Below are 22979 nucleotides of genomic sequence, written 5' to 3' on the forward strand. Positions count from 1 at the left end.
ACACAAGGGCAATATTTTATAAAAATACCCATAAGTAGTACTGGAGAGGTGTATTGTAAGGCCTAGAATCTATGTGCTGCCTTGATGTCTTAAGTCCCACAGGGCCAAACCTTGACTTTCCTAGCTTTCAACAGATGTGTACCACCATCCAATAGGGAGTCTTCCTATCAGCCAGACTAGCCATATCCCAGCCAGGACTCAACTTGCCAGGCTTCAGTTTGCTGCCAGCCAAGGAGTTGTTCATTCTGCTTCTGAGTGCAGCATGGCATCTGTGTTCTTCTCTCTTGGATGTGAGTTTATGTGACTGCTGTCAATATTATCTACCCAGTGCTGAATGTTGTGTGTTTGCCATCTTTGGAGTTTTAGGGCAGAATTCCCTCTCCCATCAATGGGCTGAAGAGAAGGCAAAAAATGCTCAGAGGTGTGACTTTGGCTATGTGTGTATGTATGTGAGTACATGAGGGTATACCAAGAAGGCTCCAAGATGGGGAAAGTTTAAAGGAAATTCTGATGAGAACATACAGAAGAAATATTTAATAAGAAATACTGAATGAGAATAGTGGTAAATTAGATAGGATGGTATCACATGACTGCCTTAAATCTGAAGTCACATTTAAATGTGGAGGGGTGTTTTGGGGTTCAGAGGAAACCCTTTTCATCTAATGACAAGCCAATAGTGTTATTTTATGACTACATTTGTCTTTAACAGAAACTTCATTAGTATTTTCCTGGTTCTTTTCTCAACTCTCAACAAATAGTCTTGTTTTCCAATTGATGTGAGGTCTATTATAATCTGTGATTGTGTTAAGTCAGATTTTTGTTGCTGTGACCAAAGTGCTTCACAATAACAATATAGAAGAGGAAAAGTTTATTTTGGACCCAAAGTTCCAGAGGTTTAGTCCATGGTAAGCCAGTTCCATTACTCTGGGCCAGAGGTGAGGCAGGGCATCATGGCCATGCTGGTTTATGGCTGCTAGGAAGCAGAGGGATCAAGGGGAAGGGAACATTAGGAAGATGAATCCTTCTAGGGCATTTCTTCAGTGACCTACCTTATGTAGCCACACCTAATCTACTTACAGTTACCACCCAGCTAGTCCATTCAAATTAGGAAGGATGGACCAGGTTATAGTTCTCATCTATCATTTCACCTCTGAATATTCCTGCATTAACACAGGGGTTTGGGGACACCTCATTTTTAGATCATAACATTTCATCCATGGACCCCCAAATCTCAGTTTGTCTCATAATGAAAAATTCATTATTCCATTTCCAAAAGTCCCCTTAATATTTTAACAGTTTCAGAATTTTCTCTTCTGAGATTTAAGGCAAACTCTTGAATGTGAATTCCTATAAAAATCAAAAGCTAATTTTTTATACTTTATATATATACCTATATATACAATATTAAGATAGTCAACATATTGTCATGAATACTGGGAACATGAGGTTCAGGGGATAATTCTAGAAACTGGATTCACTGTGCTAATGTACACATGTTTTCATTTAAAAAAGCAATGTGCCTGAAACCTTGACTGGTTTAAGTCAGTAGGATATGTTACATTTCTCAGCAAACAAGCTGTTATCTGAAGGAGAAATGCAGGCTTGAAATACTCCTCCCTGTAATAACAAGAACACAAATTACCTTGAAGGGGTGGTTTATGACCTTCACACAGACCAGATTCCAGACTGAGGGAGATAGGCAAAATCCTTAACCATAAAATGTGTAAGAAAAAGTTTGGCCAAAATGACTCAGAGTTGTCTTGGATCTTTAGCATGTCATTAGCAAAATATCTCTTCCTTGGGATCATATCTCCCCAAAAACAGGAAGGGAGGCGGGGCAGAAAATCCCTCTCTTCTCTAAGAGACCCATTCCTTGTGAATATCTCCTTTTTCCCTTTTCCTATTTCTTCTAATAAACTTATGCCTGCTACTCTGAGTGACATGTATGGAATCTTTAGGTGTGATTATAAGAACTGTTCACTAAGGACTTCCATAGCTGCCTTGACCATGGAGATGGTGGGCTCTTGATCTGTAACAGTACAATGGCACAGAGTAAAAAATTTCATTCAAAAATGGGGGAACAGAAATATAGAAGGAATGGAACCAGAACAAGACTGAAATGCACTGGGGAAAATTTTCCTGTTGCTCCACATCCAATATCTGAGATGTGATCTGGGAATCCCTGCTCCTTTGGTTTTGAAAGTTGCAACTCATGTGGCCTCACTAAGACCAGCTCTCTCCATAGCTGGCTGCTTTCTTTGGCAGATAATCCATGTTATTGGCATCTCTTAACTTCTGGAGTTGCCATTCGAGCTTTGGCTTCACCCTTCTAGCCTCACACATTGCTCTCGCGGGGCCAGTCTACAGGAATTTTTACCCTGCTACTTGTTGTCTGGCCTTCTAGGCCTTCCTTTGAAATTTCAGGGGAAGCCTCAGTGACCCCTAGCTCTAGCATTCTTCATTTCTGCATAACTAGTACCTCCCGGATGACGCCAAGCTCTGCTGTCAGCTCAAGCAGTAGTCAGAACACCCTGGGCAAAACCTTCAATGGCCTCTGAGTGTTTGATAGAGTATGCTGAAAGAAACCCTGGAAAATATGCTCTGGGAATGCTGTTTTAGTCAGCTTTTCACTGCTGAGGCCAAAATATCTGACAAGAACATCTTAGAGGAGGAAAAGTTTATTTTGGATCATGGTCAGCCAACTCCATAGCCCTGGGTCCACTTCTCCATAGGTGAGACAAAACATTATGGCAAGGACATGATGGAGGAAAGCAGCTCAGGATGTGACAATCAGGAAGGGGAGAGAGAGAGAGAGAGAGAGAGAGAGAGAGAGAGAGAGAGAGAGAGAGAGAGAGAGAGAGAGAGAGAATATGAATGAGAAAAGAGAGCGCACCCTGCTCATCAGGGGCAAAGTAGAAACCCCAAAGTTATGCTGCTAGTGACCTGCTTCCTCTAAGTTTTACCCCACATTAGTTTAAAACTCTCATAATCTAATTTAATCCAAAAGACTTGTGTAGCTGTCCCTATCACCTTGATGGTTGCAGCCCACATGACCTCTTTCCTGGCATGTCTCTGCTTGATTCATGCAGTTTACCTTAGTAGACTGTCAAGAGCAATGACTGAGTTATGGTCCTTGAAATTTCCTGCAAAAGTGATGCCTCTACTGGGAACTCTCAGTGAAAAGCTGCCAATGGAGACCCAGTTGCTTTGGTTATGCCCTGTCCAAAAGGAAGTTCTGTGTAAGCCAGGGGACTATCAGTTTTTGACCTAGAAGTTCAGACAACAGCTGCCTGGGGGTAGAAAATTATAGATGCAAGCTGACAAGTATAATTGGGCTGCTCATACCTATGACCTTGGCTCTGCTTGTTTTGAAGAAACTTTCTCACAATAACCCTTTTGAAGTTAAAACTGATATAATAGCTGGACATAGTGATGCACACCTCTAACCCCAGTAGCTTGGGGACTGACACAGGAGGATCTTGGATTCAAAACCAGCCTCAGCAATGGAGAGGCCCTAAGCAACTCAGTGAGACCCTGTCTCTAAATAAAATACAAAATAGGGCTGGGGATGTGGCTCAGTGGTTGAGTGCCTCAGAGTTCAATCCCTGGTACCTGATCCCCTAAGAAAAATCTTATATAATAAACATGCTGAGCTGGTTCTGGGTCACAATCTCCCTACCAGAGTTTAGTGATCCACCAAGCCCTAAATTTTTCTATTTGTGTGCCTGTTTGTCTTTTTTTCATCCCCTCATCACCCGCTCTGGTTGTCCTGAATTAACAGCTGTGCAGGTTGCAGCAGCAGACATTCCTAGCATCTCTTAATATTGGAGTTCTCTACTGTAGATTTGACTTTCTTCTCATATCTTCACACATTAACCTTTTAGGGGATACCTGCAGGGATTCTCACCCTGTTTCACTTCACCTGGCCTCCAAGGCCTTCCTTTAAATTCTGGTGAAAGTCTCCCTGACCCCCTAAATTCAGCATCTTTCATTCATGCAGAAGTAGCCAATCCTCCTGGTATCATAGCTGCAGCATTCTCTGGGTGTCTGCTTGGCTCCACAGTGAAACAAATTTCTAGGACCCCTTTCTCAAGAAGGGTGTCCCCATGGTCTTTTAAATGAATTTTTACTTTTACACCTTTGAGCCTGAGATGAATGTGGTCTTGCCAATTCCTAAGATGCCCTCATGCCAGTTTCCTAGTGTCTCTTTGTAAAGTGCTAAGAATCTTTGTAGTAAGTATAATCTCTTTAACAACCATATCTTTTTTAGCTCCATTTTTGTTTCTACTTTTCTGGCCAAAGTGCCTGTTTTTTTTTTTTTTTTTTTAATCTTTCTGCTCTGATTTCTGCTCCTCATTATCACAGTAAACTTGGATAAAAGATGCCAGGAATATTTATGGCATCCCCTGAAATTTCCTTTGTCAGGTTAATTAGAACATCACATTTAAATTCAGTCTCACAAGAAGCCTCAATACATGGGGAAAATGTAGCTACTTCTTTGCCAGAATTTAACATGAGTAGTCTCTAGGACAATTTCCACGAGAGTCCTCCTTTTCTAAAATATCATGAGCCCAGTGTTTACTCTCCACAGTCTTATTGGCTTTGTGATCTGCTGAGCTCCTACTAGAATTGCCCATTAAGTTCTGCTTACAATATTCTAAAGTTTTTCCAGCTTGCACCTTTAATCTCTTTCTCTGTCTCCTTCTCTCTCTTTGGTACAAGAGATTTAACCCAGGGATGCTTCACCACTGAGCTATGCCACTAGATCCTTTTATTTTTTTTATTTTAAGACAGGTCTCACTAAGTTGCTAAGGTCATAAGTTATTGAGGCTTGCCTCAAACTTGTGATATTTCTTTCTTTTTTTAAAAAATTGCTTTTATTTTTTAAATACATGACAGTGGAATGCACCACAATTCTTATTACACATATAGAACACAAATTTTTCATATCTCTGTCAAACTTCTGATATTTCTGTTTCAGCTTCCTGAGTTGCTGGGATTACAAGCAGATGCCCCCACACTCAATCAGATTGCATCTTTTAACTCTTCAAAATTCATCACCTGCAAACAAGCTCCAAAGGCTTCTGAACCATATGGTCAGGGTAGTCAAAGCAATGACCCCATTTTTCAGTACCAATTTTTTATAAATAAACTTTTGGGAGATACTTTATAAATCAGAATTACCCCTGTGTGAGCAAGGCACACCCATGATTTCTTGAAGGAATTTTCACTTCCAGGCTGTTAAGCCTCCATTGAGTAAGGTCTTGCAAATTCCTGAGATGCCCCAAAACATTTTTTAATTATCTGTGAAAAATACTTAGTATCTCCTAAGTGGCTGTAATATCTTTAACATAAATGACTTTCAAGGCTCCAATTAACTGCAATTTTATGGCCAAACTATAAATTTTAAAACTCTCTGCTTTCTGCTTCCAATTCTCATAATAAGCCTGATTAAAACCTGCCACCAAAATTTATGCCACTGCCTGAATGCTGGGCTGCCTTGAGATTAATTAATCCATTACCTTTATTTTTTATTTTTTTTTTTGCCTTGTTGATGATGCTTGATTTATTCATTAAAAAAAGTTCTTATGTACAAAATGAGCTGATGTTTGTTTCCAGGAGTTAAAAGCACTCTTTAAAAAATTAAATAAAAGTCAGGGCATGGATTACATGGAGCTGTTTTTCTCAGAAGCACTTAAGTGAATGAACACACCACAAGGAAGCTATCACACACACATCGGGATGCTCAGTACTGCAGCTTCGCCCAGCAGATGCTTACCCTGGGTGGTGTCTGCACCTGGGCACAGAAGTGGGTTCCTATTTATACCCAGGGGTACAGGAGGTTTAGAAGACTCACATCCACGTTAGAATACCAACATCACCGGCTAACTGCCTCACAGCTGAACCGGAGTCGCAGAACTTGGGGTGACTGGAGGGCATCAGTGGCCAGCATGGCTTGTCCTCGCAGTGGCCTTGGGTACCTTGGTGCCACAGGGCAGAAGGTGAGGAAACCAAGGCAGCAGCATCACTTGGCCTTGACCCAGGGACCAGAGGCCATGGCCTACAACCAGCGCCCTTCTGCCCCAGGAGGCGGGCTGCAGGAGATCATTGGCAGCACTGGCTCGGCCACTGGTCAGACCCCTGACTGGGCTGCAGCTCCTGGATGGCAGGTATGGAGGTATGCAAGGCGTGTCCCCAGCACTGAGCTCTGGCCAAGGTGTCTGGGGACCAAACCACCTAATTGCTGTGCTTATTCATTCGTGTGCACAAATCAAGAAAAGGACGGTTAAACGCACATGCGGTGTGATCTTTTAGACCCACGATCAAAAGAGGACAGCAACTCTCCCAAGAGAAGAGGTTTACTTAGATGTTAGAATCACCTAGTGACTGCAGGAGCCTGGACACCAGAGGACAGGGCTGCAGAGTGTGCCACTGGCTCAGTGAGGGTCTCACGAGGCCAAGACTGGCTGGTCAGTTCACTTGCTGGCCACTGTACTTTGAAATATTTTACTAATCCAAGGCTGTGATCTCAGTGTTCAGAGGAACTGTTCTGGCTGCTAAGGACCAGTGAGTTCTTTATTAAAAGCACTCTTCTGGGAGCTTCCGACAGACATGGGCATTTTAGGGCTTCCCAGAGGGTGGCTACAGCCTCCCCAGGCTTGAACATCTGAACCAGCAACTGGCTAGAGTTCTGGCTAAGGTGACCCTAGCTGTGACGGTAAGAACCAAAATGTGTGCTCATCTGCGGCTCCTGTGTGGACCACAGAACGGTGCAGTTAGGAACACCCTTCAAAATCAAGACGACATTTTCCAAAAATATTTTTTATAGCACTTTAAATAATTTACAAAAAGCTACAAAAATCACATTTACCAGGACACGTCTGTTAAATAAACCTCATGTTATTGTACACATGTACAGAGCTATGTACAGGACTCTGGCTGCCACTCTCCTGCGCACACGGCTCTCCACAAGGGCGCGTCATAGCTTGAGGACTCTGCCCTTCACCACTGAGCCACCGTCCTCCAGGGAGCTGTCACTGCATTCACTGGTATCATTGCCCAGCATCTCCTGGTCCTGGTCATCCCTGTTCACCACCCTGTGAGCATACCTCAGGTCCAGGATGCCTTCCTCTGAGCCCAAGTTCCTCTTGTCCTGCAAACCGAGCCCTGCCCAGGCTTTCCAACTTGGCCAGTGCCCACTGTCCTTCTTCAAGAGCAAGTGTGGGCTTCCAAACATGGGGGCTGTGACCGGCCTGGGTCTCTCTGAAGGCTGAGAAGGACGGGCCCTGCAGAGGCAGGCCTAGGTGAGGACTGAAGAGGCCGGCCTGCTGGCCTTCCCAGGGGATGCTCTCCCAAAGTGGAACAGCTGGGTGGACAGCAGGGGAGAGAAGCCTGGAAAGGAGAGCTTCTTCCTGGGGCCCAACATGAAGCTGTGTGGTACCCTGGCCCGCCCCTGGGTCTACTTCTCTTTCTCACCCCTGAGGTCCCCGATCCATGCGGAACTCCAGCCTTCTGAATTCAGTGACCATGGGCTGGGCAGCTGGCTGTGGTGGACAAGGTCACTCCAGGGGAGGGCCAGCTCAGCCTGGGGTCCCCGGTGGGGGACAGCAAGCTCCGGCTCCCATCGTTGACGTGAAAGTTTCCTCTGGAGCTTCTGGTTTCGGCTCCTGCTGTGGCACAGCTGGGCAGCTGACCAAAAACACTTTCTGTGGCTGCAGGCTCAGCACAGGGCGAGCGCTGTTCTTTGTGAACATAGACATTTCTCTTACTCACTGGACACCCTTTGGCAGAGGGGTTCCCACTGGCACTCCTGGGCAGTGTGGGCTCACATCCCTGCAGCAGTGGGATGGTGGGAAGTGTGCTCTGTGTGGGCTGTGTCCTTCCTGCCGGAGATAAAGAGGCTGGGGACTCACGGTCCCCCAGCTTTCTCCGTGCCCCTTAGTCCTTCAGCCAGTGGAGGGCTATCCCTGGCCCTCTGCTCCATGTGCACACGCCAGGCTGCAGAGCCGGGGGCCAGCTCCTTCCTGCAGGGCTCCTCCGACAGGGCTGGGCCCCCTCCTTGAACTGCTGAACTGCTCACGGACTCCTTAGCCTTTTCTGCCCAAAACTTTCTAATCTCCAGTTTGATGCTGCCTTCACTGTCCATTGAACGCCGTCAGATAGGGAGCTGGAGGCAGAGCACGCATGGTCATGGGCTCCTGTTTCCTTGGAGAATGGGGTCCCTTCAGGTGTCTCCTCCTGGACTGGAGAGCTGGGGCTGCGTCCTTGCCCCCCAGCTTCCTCCCCTCTGCTGTACCACTGAAGGCACCCGGCGGTCATCTCCCAGGCATGCCCTGCTGTCCCTTCTGGACATGGACAAGCAGCTCCTCAGCACCCAAGGGCCTCTGTCCTTCCAGGCTCTCGGGAGGCCTCCCAGTGTGTGCACCAATTGTGTCTCGGGGGTGCTGAACCTGATCTTCTTCCTGCAGGCTGCCGGGGGATCCCTGCACCTCTTCTTGAGCTTCCACTCGGATCTCAGCAGGTTCTTGATGGCCGTGTCGAGGTCCTCATCACTGTCCAGTGAGCTGCTCTTGTCATCGGAGCTTTCTCTCACCAATGCTCCTCCCTTCTTCTGCCTTCCCCTGTACCCCAAGGCCTTGCGACATGCAAATGTCACTGAGCATGAAAGGCCTGGAGAGAACAGGCTGGCTTCTGGCCTGGCACTCCCTGCCTGGGGCCTCACCCATGTGTCCCTGGCTGGATGGGTCCTGCCCGCTGTGGCCAGGCTGAGCTTGCCCCTGACTGCAGTCGCCATCCTGGGCACTTTCTTTCATCTCCCTTGGTTTCTTGGGGGTGGACAACATCACAGAACCTCTGCGTTTTCTTCTGCAGCTCAGTGGCAGGTCTGGGGTTTTTGAGAGGGGCCTTGGGGACACCGGTCTGGCTGCTGGGGCTAGGTGGGGAAAGTGGGCCTGGGGAAGGCTGTGAGCAGCTTTCGGCTCTGGCCAGCAGACTTCCTAACTGTGTCTTCAGAGCCAAAAACGTCTGGATCTCCTGCTCTACGCTGTCGTCATTGTCCACGGAGCTGCTGTCCCCATCAGAGCTGGAAGGCATGTTGGAGGAGCAGAAACGTGGGCCCACAGATGCAGCCCGCTGCCTCGCCCTCCACAGGCGCCCAGCAGGATGGTGTTGGAGATATCCAGGATCGCTTCAGCGCGTGGCCAGAGGCCCGTTCCCAAAGCCCACTGCTGGTGGCGGTGGCTGCTGGAGGTATGGCAGCCCTGGCATCCCTTGGTGGCTTCGAATCCATTACCTTTAAATTCAGTCTTACATAAAATCTCAGTATATAAGCAAAATGTAGATAATTTTTTTTAAAGCCAGAATATAGCATGAGCAACCTCTAGTCCAATTCTTAATATAATCCTCACTCTGGTTTGAAACCTCATGAGCACAGACTTTATTGTATGCATTCTGATCTTCTGAGCTCCCACCAGAATCAAACATTAAACTCTGCTTACAAATTCTAAGCATTCTCTAGTCTAAATAGCCAAATATTTTTAATATCCTTCTGCCAATAATCTCCAAAGGCTCAAAAACACATGATCAGGAGTTAGGGCAATGACTCCACCTCTGCGTACCAATTAGATCTGTGTTAGTCATCTTTTAGTCACTGTGACCAAAATACCTGACAAAAGCAACTTCGAGGAGGAAATATTTATTAAAAGCAACTTCGAGGAGGAAATATTTATTTTGAACTCAGGGTTTTGGAGTCTCCTTCCATGGTCAGGTGGCTCCATTGCTCTAGGCCAGAGGTGATGTAGAACATCATAGCAGAAGGGCATGGAAGAGGATAACTGCTCAGTTCATGACTGCTGGGGAGTAGAGATAGAAAGGGAAACAATGCAGGAAAGATAAACCCTTCCAGGGCATGCCCCTAGTGACCCACCTTCTCCAACCATGCCCCACATGCCCATAGTTACCACTCTGTCAGTCCATTCAAACCACACGTACTGATTAGGTTACAGTTCTCATGATCGAATAATTTCACATTTGGATATTCCTGCATTAACACAGGAGCTTTTGGATGATACATCATCCAAACAATAACAATTTTCTTCTATTTTATGTTTATAGATATTTTCCCCCCTATCTAATAAATGCTTAATAAATGATTGCTGGCTTGAAGGCTAGAAGCCATAGGAGAAATAATACTAACTTCAGAAAGAACGACAGGTTCTGTTTTGGATAACTAATTGCCTACGTTTGGAAAACTACCTCATTGGGCCTCAGTTTTGTCATTTTTAAAATCAAAACGTTTGAAAAGAATGCTCTCTAAGGTGCTTCCTTAACAAACCACTAATTTTATATCTGTGTCTCTGAAGGATGTTCCCCACAGATACCTTTACTTTAATTTTTTTCAAAGTACTTTAGTATTTAAGAGCATGTGTTTTAAAGTCAGATTGTGGTTTCATTCCACTTATCCTTGAGTAGTTAATCCTCAGTTATCTCATGAAGTGAAATTGAGTAATATTAACACCATAGTTTTATACTAACTGTGAAATAAAATAAAACGTATTAAGCCTTGAGCATAGAGCTTGTGCTTAATAGTTTTGTTATCTATGACTAGGATCAAGCTCATTAATTCTTTGAGAAATAGAGTTTAAAACATAGAAGTATAAAAACTTAGTGTGTTTTCATAAGTATGAACACTTTTTTTCTGGAAACATTTGGGATGTACTGCTGATGGATTTGTAATTGTAATTGTAATAGGCCATTATCTCTCTCTCTCTGCATATATATATATATATATATATATATATATATATATATATATATATATATATATAAATTTCCTTCTAGTATTAAAGTTCTTCACCCACGTTCATAGACCTTCCCTCTATAGTAAAGGGGTCTGTGAACTTGTACTTGCATGAAAAAATTAAAATTTATGAATATTGCTGGGTGCAGTGGTGATGCCTGTAATCTCAGCAGCTTAGGAGTCTGAGGTAGAAGGATGCTAAGTTCAAAGCCAGCCTCAGCAACTTAGCAAATTTTAAGCAGCTTAGTGAGACTCTGTCTCAAAATAAAGTTTAAAAAGGGATGGGGATGTGGCTCAGTGGTTAAGTGCCCTGAGGTTCAATTCCTGGTTCAAAAAAGAAAAATTATAAACATTAGTGTTTTTGTTGAAGAATAAGATCCCTCCAGCAGGCCTTATTTGGCTCTATTTCTGGTGTTGCTATTGTTTAAATTTTATGATCAAAATTTATATTCTAACTTTGAAGTTGTTAGAATTTATTTTAAATGCTTTAATTCCCTAGATTCATTTTATCTCATTTGTACTTCCAGGATATTTCTTATAGACTCAGGCCAGAGAAAGGTAAAAGTAGGAAAGAAGTTAAAAAGAGCACAAATAAAATAGAATCCAGAGGTTTAGAGTAAGAAGAGATAATTATACGTAATTCTGTCTTGAAAAATTAGAAATAGTAAACTGTGAGAGATTTTACAACTTAAGATCATTTTGTTTTATCTGTGAATATGCTGCTAGGCTTACTTCATTACTTTAAAAATTCCAGGTAATCCTGAAGTTTTGTGTGCTATGTTGATGTAGTTGATTTTATTTATTTATTCATTCATTTATGGAAGGTTCATTGTTTCATTCATTCATTGTATATCAGATTACTTTTTTATGTCAGACTTTTTAGAAACTATTTCTATGGTATCATTTTGCTACAGACTTAACTTCTATGACTCTTTAGTTTAAACACACCACTGTTTTTGAGTAGAATTTTCTTTGTGGCTTTATGAAGATAGATGGATAGACATATAGGCCAACAGATACATAGATATAGATTGAACTTCTCTTTGGAAGGTTCATAGACTTCCAAATTAAACAACTTTTTATGACATTGTAAGAGGAGTTTCAGAACAATTTCTTGAATTATGAACCAGAAAAACATCTGATTTATGATACATCTACTGTAGGCTAGATTGGCAAGTATTTACTCAAAACAACATTTACTCTATTGAAAAATTTAAACATTTTCCAAAACACATGCTTGTAGATATTGCTGTGACCTGCATGGTAAGTGAACAGTTCTCCAAATGCAGGCGGTGGGTGGATTAAGAAAATAAGAAATTATAAGAAAAAAAGACAAAAACTGAATTATAGGTGAAAAGTGGGACTCAGTGGGTGAATTAGCCCTGGTGGAGTGTGCTTCAACAATGAGCAAGGCTGTACTTTTTATATAGGTTTTAAACATGAAAAAGGATTCACTGTGAAAAGGCTTCTTGAGGTAAACAGGAGGAAGTTGTGAGTAAAACAGCTTAGTTGGGGCTTTTCAGTTTAGGCCCATCTTTCTACCTCTGGGCAGCTGGGATTCAAAAAAAAGACTTTTGAACTAGCAAATTCCATGATAAGCATGGAATTCTCCCTATCAACAGGAGTCACCTGCAGATGGGTGTTTCTCTCAGTGCCTTTACACTGGGAAGATTCCCAGGAAAGACATATCACTGGGAATACATAGTTCAAAACAATTACTCTTTCACAGCTCCAGACACAGATACATAAAGATAAATCTGAAAATACAGGTGAAAAAAGGCCAGGAATTCTCATCTTTTTATCAAGAGTGTCAATGTTAAAATATTGGTCAATGTCTCTTTTTTTTTCCTGTGTGCATCACCCTCTGAAAGAACTGGCAGTCAGCTCTAAGTTTCTTCAGGTGGGTCACTGTTTGAAGACAGACACTTCTTTTGTTTGTATGCACAGAAGTGAGTATTGCTAAAAAAGCCAGGTCCCATGTGGGAGCGATCTTCTGAGCAAGTATGTAACTTGTCTTGGTGGTGGGTATTCTTTGTTTTCCTGAGGGACATTAAGTTCTTTCTTTATCTGAAAATTCTATTATTTGGATGTCTCTCCAGTATTAGGATTAATTTGTTTCCTTCTTTTTCATTTATTATCTCTCTTTCATCCCTTTTTCATCTCCTAGTTCACTGGGAAATTTCCATAAATTCATAATTCAACATACTTGTTTTATTTATATTTTTTGATTATTATATTTTCAGTTTCAAAGAGTGTGTTCTCAACCTCTGATGATCCCCTTTTTACATCAACTTATTTCCTTTTTTTCTTCTTTTTTTTTTTTGCATAACAGGAATTGATCCCTGGCCTCTCTTATTTCTGAGAAGTCTGTCATAATATTTTTTGTTTCTCTGTCTATTTTTAATATTGTCTTGGTTTCTTGGGCTTTCAACAATCTGATCATGATAAACTAGTTATGAGTTTTTGTTGTTTTTTTGTGATGCTGGTGTTGGCAAACGTTAGGCAAGTGCTCTACCACTAAATTACATTATGATTTATTATTTATTTATTTCATTTATTCTAATTGAGCTTCCTGAATTTCTTGGAACTTTGAGTTGACATTTTATTATAATTGAAAAACTGTCGCCCAGTATCTCTTCTAATAGTCCTTTGTCCTGTTCTGTCTCCATTATGTTTGGAAATTCCAGCAGATACATTAGAGCATTTTATATTTTGCACACATTTATACATTTTATTTTTACTTTCCTTTGTGTTTCAGTTAGAACAGTGTCTACTTTCTCTTAGGGTTTATTAATCCTTTCTTTTTCAGTTAAGTCTGTCAAATGTTTTTTAGTTTATTTTTATGTTTTTATTAGTGCATTACAGTTATAGATAATAGGTTCATTTTGACATATTCATAAATGCATTAATATCAAATGGCTTTTACATTTTTAATACTTTTTAGTATTTCATTGGATTCATTTTCATAAATATTTTCATTAGAATAGTCACAATTTGAACTTATCTACAGATTCTTGCATCTGGATTATTTGAGTATGTTCCTATTGACTGATGACTTTTCTCTTGATTTGGGAGGACATCTACCAAATAGTACTCTCTATTGCATATCAAGATTTGAATATTTAGTTGAAATTTAGTGTTTTTATTAAACCCTCATCTCTTCTTACTTTCTTTTATAACTTTTTTAAAAAGTATTTAAGACATATGAGAAGGTATACAGAATAAAACAATGGACCCCCATATTCCTCCACAGCCACAGGGCTGCGGTTGCTAAAGATGATGTACAGAATCTCATTTTGGTAGTAGCTGAATTTACAATCTAAGTTGACCTCTCAGCCTCATAGTGTGTTTAAGTGAGGATACTGATTAGGAAAGGATGGTGTCCTGTAAGTTGGGGAAAGATTGTGTTGGAAAACTCTGATTAATCTAGGGACATGAAGTTTATATTCTGATGAATCTTCTTTGCCAGGGGAAGAGATCTCCACACACTCAACATAAGAGATCTCTCAACATCCAGTGAAAGTGACCGCTCATTCCGAATGTATTGCCTTTCCCACCCCATCTATGGGCATTAATCCTGTATTGTCTGAGGAAACCATAATGGCATCCTTTGAGGCAGTTTCTATGCAAGATAAAGCTAATCCTCTCCCCTCTACTCTCTTTTCCTTCTAGACCTATAACTTGATTCAAGTCCCAGCAGCAGTTTTCTAAAAAGTGAAATATAAGTTTTAGCCCATGGGGAGGTATACTGTACTCCAAAAGAATGACTTGAATTTTCTAATTTATATAGACAGAAATCCAATTATAGAAATGGATGCTGTAAGTCTGGTGTCAGATGGAAGCAACATAAAATTGGATCAGACTGAATTCATTGCCGAGATTCAGCATTGAATGTAGTAGCTGGGATAGTTAGAAAGGACAATAATGTTTGATTGGTTGGCTGAAATATTGATGGACAGGTTATTCACAGAGAGTGAATTGGAAATGACAGACCAGTCTCAGTTCAAGGTTTAATGAGGGAGTCAAAGGCCTGGAGAGATGGAATGTTAGAGCGAATTTGTCCTTTAAGACCTAGTCACTCACACTGAGAGGGCACAGGAAACACATTTGGCCAAGACTTTGAAAAGTAAGTTTGTGAGAGGAACACTGCTTTAAGAGTGTTACCAAAAGATAACAAAATTACAAGTGACCAATAAAAATACAACACAGGTTCTCTGATCTCTGACTCTGAAACCTTTTAAACTTTTCTTATCATACAACATTTTCCTTATGAATTTTGAGCTTTGAAATAAGTAATTTAATGTAGTGTTCTAAGAATTTGCAAGAAAGTGGTGATGAGGAAAAAATGTTACCCCCCCAAAAAAAAGGAAGAAAGGAAAGAAAAAGAAAGGAAAACAGAGAAAATCTTAAGGACAATTTTTTTTATACACAGGTTTTTATAGTCCAGAATATGTCATTTAGATCATCGAGAAAAAGCCAACTATTTTTTCCTCCTCAGGGTCATGAGGTTAAGAGACTTCAGAAGGGAGAGCAGTGCTACATCTTCCAAGATAAGTATACATAACCCAAAGAACATCAAAATAAAAAGCCCTCAATGCCACATTCCTATTTTAAAATGCCTATGGGAACCATGGCAAATAGCAACTTCATTGGTTTTTAGCCATCCCAGATTTTCATTAAAAATGACATAATGCTTTTGAAGCTCCCAAGTTGTCTAACTTTTACTATTCCAGAGGGCAATCAAGCTTCTGTCAGGGTCATAAAGGACTCTATAGGAAGGAAGGAAAATCTAGGACATTAAGGATGTTTTAAGCAATTAACTGTGCAATTACAAGTGTCATTATAAGAGGCAAGCAGATACTTTACTTCTGTTATGGATCTGATGTGAGGTATCTCCCCAGAAACTCCTGGTCTAATTCAGGAATATAAGAGGTGAGATGATTGGATTGAGAGCTGTAATCTAATCAGCCCACCCTAGTTTGAGTGGATGAACTGGGTGGTAAATGTTGGAGCATGGTTGGAGGAGGTGGGTCATTAGAGGTGTGCCTTAGAAGCATCCATCTTCCCTGTGGCTCCATCTCCTCCCTCTCTGTGTTTCCTGGCTGCCAGGAACAGAACAGCTTCCCTTTGCCACAGCCTTCTGCCATGATGTTCTGACCCACCTTGGGCCAAGAGCAATGGAGTTATCCAACTATGGACAAAAATCTCTGAAACTATGAGCTCAAAATAAAATTTTCCTCCACTAAGTTGTTCTTGTCAGATATTTTGGTCACAGTGATGAAAAACTGACTAATGTAAGTACATAAAATAAGACTATGTAATGGTGGAAGTTGAGATTTGGAGATGCTACTTTGCCAGCTTTGTATACAGAATAAAAGGCTATGAGTCCAGAAAAGTGCCCCTGAAAGCTGGAAAAGTTCAGGAAGCAGATTCTATCCTATGCACTCTAGCATGGCCTTGCTGATACCCAGGTTTGAAGCTGACATTGGACTTCTAATTAGAATTATTGTTAGTGTTGTTCTAAGCCACCAAGTTTGTGGAATTTGTTACAACATCCATAGAAAGCCCATACATACTTGATTTTACTTTTCTCTATCTTTCTGTGCACGTGTAAGATAATAGCTGTTGCAATCATTCACAAATATGCATATATATTCAATTATGTATATATTCCACATATAGAGATATATGTTGAATATATTGGTATATATTAAATTTGTGTGAAAACATGTTCAAAATTATCTGATTCAAAATCCAAATTCCTGCAAGGAAGGTATGATTGGTCTAATTGTAGTGTTCACTCCTGATTCACTTATTTATGAAAAGAATGAGTTAGCAAGAAGTCATATCTCCCTGTGTCCACAAAGCTTCAGAGAAGGTATTGTGAGGGGGCTTTACGAAGTATGTGGAAACACGAGAAAGACAAAAGACATCTCTAGGAGCAAAAATAGTCCTGAGTAGCATGGTCACTGACTATCTGCTTATATGGACAAAGATGGGAGCCTTCAGAGTTGGCATGGAATCTCCTATAGAAGAGCATAGAAAGGGTGCTACCTGAAAAATGGATTTAGGATATTATAAGAAATCACAGTGCATCATAGTGAACAAATGTTTAAAGATCAAAAATAAAAAAAAACAATGACTCTAAGAATTAAGTAGTCACATCATTTTCTGGAGATTGGGGAGAGGATAATGAATAAGGGGAGGTACATTTGATCAGTGCATGCTATATGCATGTATGAAAATATCACGTTGAATCTCATTAATATGTATAATTGATACATGTTAATATATATTTTTTAAAAAACTAAATTTAGTAAACTGAGAAATGAGTTTACAATAACCTTCAATAATAGTGAACAATGAAACATCAATTAGAAATAAAATGTTAAATTGTTTATATTTGAGTAGCTTTGTCAAGCCAAAAGACACCATAAATAATGTTAAAAGCCAAGGAATAGCTGAGAAAAGATAGTTGCAAGTAATATTACTGTTAGTATTAGTTTTTAATACATAAGAAGAACAGCAAACCAATAAGAAATATTTAAATGATACCTTAGAAAAATAGCCAAATAGTGCTTCACAAAAGAGGAAGTCCAGATGCTCAATAATTGAATGAAAAGGTGAGCAAACTCAATAATTCAAACAATCAAAAGATCAGTTTTTGATCTTTTGATTTCTTTGCAATGGCAAAGAAAAACATCTCACTTACTGCTGGCAGGAGGGTAAATTGGTGCAATTATTTTTGAGATGATTTTAACAATATTGAGGCAACTTCAAAATAAAGATGTTCTCTGATGGAGCAATTACAGTCCCAGTTAAATACAGAACAGTAGTACATTGACAAAGGAAGCTATGTATAAGAATATTTAGTGTAACATTGTAACAAAATGAAAGGAAATGAGTAAATGTCCATCAACAATAGTATGAATATTTTACTTTTTACATCTACTTTGGAACGCCTAATAGTTTAAGTGAATTATATAGAACTAAACTCATTTAAGTCTTATATAGAACTAAACTCAAGAGTTGATGAATGAAGAAAATTCCAAAAAGTGATGTATATGTTATGATATTTAATAATTTTCATAAATTTGGAAAGCTAGTCCCTATAATTTTTATAGATTCATTGAAATAAAAATGTTAAGATTATCTTGATCATTTTATATTGTGCATTATTATTATTATAAAAGTGTGTTATTATGGGAAACAAGGGAGGAAATGAGATTAGGAATATATTTAGAAGAATATCGTTTATACCTAGAAATTTAATTGAAAAACTTCTAGTAGAAATAATGGAAACAATATGGGGTGCGATGCTAACTTTTCGTTAAGAGGAGTGATGTGTACACAGGTATTTATTATATTGCTTTGTATTTTTTCTTATGTTCAAAATATTATAGGATACAATAAAAAGTAGTATATGTCATTATAAATTTTTGTGAAATATAGAGTTTACACAAGTATTATTTATTTGACATTGATTTTTATTAATAAAAATTGTAGAGAAAGCTATTTGTTTAGGAGGCTAGGGTTAAAAAACTCATTTGCTGAATCTTTTTACAGATCCCCAGCCCACTCACAGTTATTTAAGTTATGCTGAACACAAAATACAGCACACAGAAAGATACAGGTGGGTGTACACTGCAAAATATGGATCATAACATCATAGAGCCCAGGTTACACGACGGGCTTGGACATGTGATCTGTTCTCAGTGTCTTCCTTTGAATCATGGGAGTGCACACGGACGATGCTACGAGGCATCACAGTACGTTCTGGAAGCGAAACAACTTGGATGGAACTCCCAGACAGCTGTAGATCTTTGGCAGATTTTTGGATTTTCAGGCAGGTACAGCTATTTACAAACACCTTGTATTCTATGAAAGAGAGGACACCTAGGGAAAGCACAAGCAGGGGAGCAGGATAAAGGAACAATGAAGAGTCACAGAAACATTTCCCTTTATGTTGACAGAAGACCTGGACCCAAAGCCTGGTGGATCCCCACCAACTACCCAAAGCCATCAGGTAAAAGGGAATGCTTTAGTGGAAGAGACTGAAAACACATGCATTAACAGCTTACATGCTTCTCAGCTCAAGAAAATTGAGAATTCTTTTTGAAAGAAGATGTACTTCTATCTGATTTAGGGAGAGCAATTTTCAAAGAAATTTTATGAGGAGGATCTCCTTTGAGCACCAGACACTGCTTCTCTCTTCCCTCAAACTGCTTAGGCACTACACTATATTCCCAAGGTCACTGCCCCTCTCCATACAATTGAGCATTCCAGTCTCAGCCACTCTCCTGGGTGGTGAGCATGACGGTTATCTCTTCCCTAAACTGGGGAAGGTATGAAAGATGGAAGAAAAAAAATGGAGCACAGTGAACACTTCACCCAGGCCTGGTTTCCAGCTCTTTCCTCATAGGAGCTGTCTTTAGAGAATGAGTTCAGAAGATCTTTAGTCTTGTAAAAAGCAAGGTTTGTACCTTTTGCTCCATTCCACTGTCCCATACTTTCACCCTGACCCCTACCAGGAGTGGAAGGGTTCCCTTCACTCTTTAAGGACCCCCAGGACACTCACTACAGGCTAGAAGGAGGATGATGGTGAAGTAGGCAGTGGCAGCGACCCAGGTGATCTTGAAACTGGAGAAGTACACAGTTTTACCTTTCCTTAGCATACCATCATACAGTAGAAGTGCACAGAACAGCAGGATACCTGGTGTCCAGAAAAAAAAGAGAAGATGGTCTCAAATCAGAAACTTTGATTCCTTTAACTCTGCACCTGACATCCCAGCCTCCACCCTCTCCAATTGCATCTTACCCAAAGACTGGTATCAATTTAGTGTGAGATCTAACACTGCACATATCAGAGAACTGGGAAGGCCAGCTGGTCAGAGACTGTACCATGGGACCTACAAACCTACTATAACTCCACACCTGTGTTAGGAGAGCTAGTTACCTGTCAAGAGACTGAAGAGGAAAATGATGAGGTAGACATATTTATTTTGAGGAATAATGTAGGTGAAAAGCAATCCCAAGATGAAGTTAGAGGTGCAGGAAGTGATCAAGACGGTTAGCATCATAATCCTGATAATTTTCAGGCCATCTGTTGGAAAGCAGAAGTTGCACTGAGAAAAGGACACATATTTCTTTTAGACTCATTTCCACCTGGGACCCACATATCTCTAGGTAAAAAATGAGAACAGGGTAAAAGATTTGATTAAGTAACTAAGAGAGAAAGAGGAAGAGGATGAAGAGGCAGGTGTCTTTAGGCTGGAAAAAGGACTTTATAAGCTTCTTTCTCATTCCCCCCCACCCCCACCCCCAGAACTCATTTCTTATCAAATACCTTAGTTGACCTGTCCTTATATTATAGGAATATAACCTATATTCCTTCTTGTCAGTTACCTTCCTTTTCAAATAACCCTTCTAATCTCATTGTTCTAACCACCCTGCTGCCACCAAGTTTTCTCAGTTATTTAGCAATTAAGTCTCTAAGCTTCTAATGTTTTCTCCTAAACACCTAAACTGTGAGAGTTTAGAGTCTGCCCTGAGTGTGTTGATTATGGAAGTGGGCACACACTGCAGCCTGAGGAAGTTGCTCCACAGAATACTAGGTAAGTTGATGAGATGATCAGAGACGAGAACAATGAAATCTTCCTCTTCACCCATCAATTTTCAAAGCATAATTCTGACCTTCTGGCCAAACAGCAGTACAACACGTCATCCATGGATTGTGGATAGTCTCATTGTTCGTTGTCTGGTTGTTTGTTGCCTCGTTGTTTGTGGTCTTGTTTGCTGTCTCGTTGTTTGTTGCCTCGTCTGTTGTCTTGTTTGTTGTTTTGGGGACTAACTTAATCCATTCCTCCAAAATGACTCCTACTATCAAGAAGAGTACTACCCAGGAGGACACGAGTATATTGATGGCTTGGATATGCCTCGATGACACAAGCATTATTTTGGGTGGAAATTTCTAGCTGAGACTACAACAAATATTTCAAAAGTCTCTTTGATAAGTCACAGGAGAAAAGGGAAAATCTGGACTTTTAGTGAATACTGATACATGGGCAGTGGCAGAAGCTGAAGTAGGCTGTGGAACAGAGAAGATAACTTCCTCTCTTTACCATTCCTATATTGAGGGTGGTCTGTCGCTAGGCAACAAACTGCCACGGAATCACCTATTGGTTTGACCCTTGACCCTGGGGCCTATGAAGTAGAAGGACCAAGATGCTCAGAGGGGCTGAGAGAGCTACCAGACATAGAGGGAAATCTGATATCATACCCCCCCCACACACACACAGAAAGAGGTGGGAGGGAGGGAGGGAGAGAGAGAGAGACACTGAAGGAGAGACTGAGGGAGAGAGAGACCTATCAACAGTAGGGATGAACAGAGGCCTTGAAAGAAGCTAGACACTCATGACTACAGCAGTTCCATTTTAGAGTTAGAATTACCAATTCCAGGATTAGTTGACATGCAGCAGGCTTCTGTGAAGAGGATTTCAAGATCATTTGGATGAGTAGTCAGCTAGCTAGCTAGCACCACTGCAAAAGGAATGACCATTCCAAATATAGTATAGAATACTTTGAAGAAACTTAGGATCTTTTTGGCATTTCCCAGCCTGGTTTATTTAGTGAGGCTGTCAAGAAATAGACCAGTGCCTTGATATCTGAAGAACTGGCCCGATACACTGGGCCATTGTAGTCTAATATCACTTACCAGGTATAGACCATCATTTCTTGGCAGAATTGCCTTTGTAACTTGTCAGAGAAAACATTTTTAGATTCCTTGAGTATGCAACCATGGTACACACTAAGCAGAAACTGAATGCTTGTACTGAAATCCCCCAATTTCCTTTTACTGAATAAACAGGAAATCTTCTCCAAAGGACCCTTTCTGCCTATTATTGTTTTGACCTTGCAGGCCACTTTCTCAGGGTCAAAATGGCTACGTTGTCTCTCTTCCAGCCCTTTCTATACATCTTTTTGTTGTTGTTGTTGAACTGTGTATTGAATCCAGTGGTGCTATACCATGGAGATACATCCTCAGATTTTTTTTTTTTTTTGAGACAGGGTCTTGATAAGTTTTTGAGAGTATCACTGAGACACTGAGGCTGATATTGACCTTGTGATCCTTCTGCCTCAGGCTCCCAAGTTGCTTGGAATATATGTATGAGTCCCTATGCCCAGCTTTTAAACTTTTTTTTCTCTGATTATATATATAATTTGTTCTTATTCATTATATATTGTAGTAGAATGTATTTTGACATAAATACATGAAGTACAACTTCTCATTCTTCTGGTTGTACATAATGTAGAATTACATTGGTTGTGTAATCATATATGCACATAGGATAGTAATTTCTGGTTCATTCTACTGTCTTTCCTATTCCCATTCCCCCTCCCTTCCCTTCATTCCCCTTTGTCTAATCTAAAGTACTTCTATTCTTTCCTATCTCTCAATTATTAATTCAGGGTTTTTTTTGGTTTTTAAGTTTTTTGCATCATTTATATATCTTGGAGATTAATGCTCTATCTGAGGCACTAAATATCTTTTGATAGTGTATTTTCTTTACCTTTTAAATTTATAAATAACAATGCTCAACAATGTATTTAATCTTACAAAGGAGTCTTTATGGTGAAGGAAATGGACTTAGGATCCTGGGTTTCAATCCTGGGTCCACTTAGCAGACATGTGATCCTAGAGATAATAATACTACATAATACTTTTGTAAAGATTAAATGAATTTAGAGATGTTACGTGCCAAAAGATTTCTTTGCAAATAGTCAATAACGTGTAAACCATTACTGTCATATTAATTTAGGTTTCCTGGGAAAGAGACTGGGAGGGAAATCGGTAGTGGGGCAGTTTATTGGGAAGTACACCTGGGGACCACATCTGTGTTTAAGGGCAGCAGACTTTAATTGGAAGTTGAACTGAGAGGTACTTGGCAATAGAAGAAACATTAGCCAATCCCATCAGTAGTGCTGGAACCTGGGTCATCCATCAGAATCATTCTGAACAGAGGCAAGAGAGCTAAGGTTGTTTTATACCGGGCATCAGATTGTCTTTGAAAGCAGGCTACCCTGGGGTGAGATCTCCCTTCTGTTTCAGGGGCAATTCCTAATCTCTCAGGAATCACAAGCCTCACAGTGATTTCTCTACTGTAATACAAAGCTTGCTGTT

General features: G+C 40.5%; 1 protein-coding gene and 1 pseudogene across 1 annotated transcript; both read right to left on the reverse strand.

Annotated features, from left to right (window-relative positions):
- Positions 1-6861: 6861 nt before the first annotated feature.
- LOC101963625 (protein phosphatase 1 regulatory subunit 26-like) lies at positions 6862-9093 on the reverse strand (annotated as a pseudogene).
- Positions 9094-18464: 9371 nt separating this feature from the next.
- Positions 18465-20837, reverse strand: Tmem225 (transmembrane protein 225). Its single transcript, XM_040286799.2, has 4 exons — positions 20492-20837; positions 19755-19901; positions 19377-19511; positions 18465-18694 (listed from the first exon to the last, which is right to left on the reverse strand). The coding sequence occupies exons 1-4, from the start codon at positions 20748-20750 to the stop codon at positions 18465-18467; spliced, it is 771 nt and encodes a 256-aa protein (XP_040142733.1). The 5' UTR covers positions 20751-20837.
- Positions 20838-22979: the final 2142 nt, after the last annotated feature.

The sequence above is a fragment of the Ictidomys tridecemlineatus genome, chromosome 4, assembly GCF_052094955.1.
Source record: "Ictidomys tridecemlineatus isolate mIctTri1 chromosome 4, mIctTri1.hap1, whole genome shotgun sequence".
Lineage (NCBI taxonomy): Eukaryota > Metazoa > Chordata > Mammalia > Rodentia > Sciuridae > Ictidomys > Ictidomys tridecemlineatus.

Bases quoted from the DNA above. Each gene is read 5' to 3' on its own strand.
- Tmem225 (XM_040286799.2), bottom strand. From the start codon at position 20,750: ATGCTTGTGTCATCGAGGCATATCCAAGCCATCAATATACTCGTGTCC. The intron at 19,902-20,491 runs GTCAGAATTATG...GCTTTCCAACAG, and splicing joins TACTGCTGTTTGGCCAGAAG to ATGGCCTGAAAATTATCAGG. The intron at 18,695-19,376 runs GTGAGTGTCCTG...TGCTTTCCCTAG, and splicing joins CATCCTCCTTCTAGCCTGTA to GTGTCCTCTCTTTCATAGAA.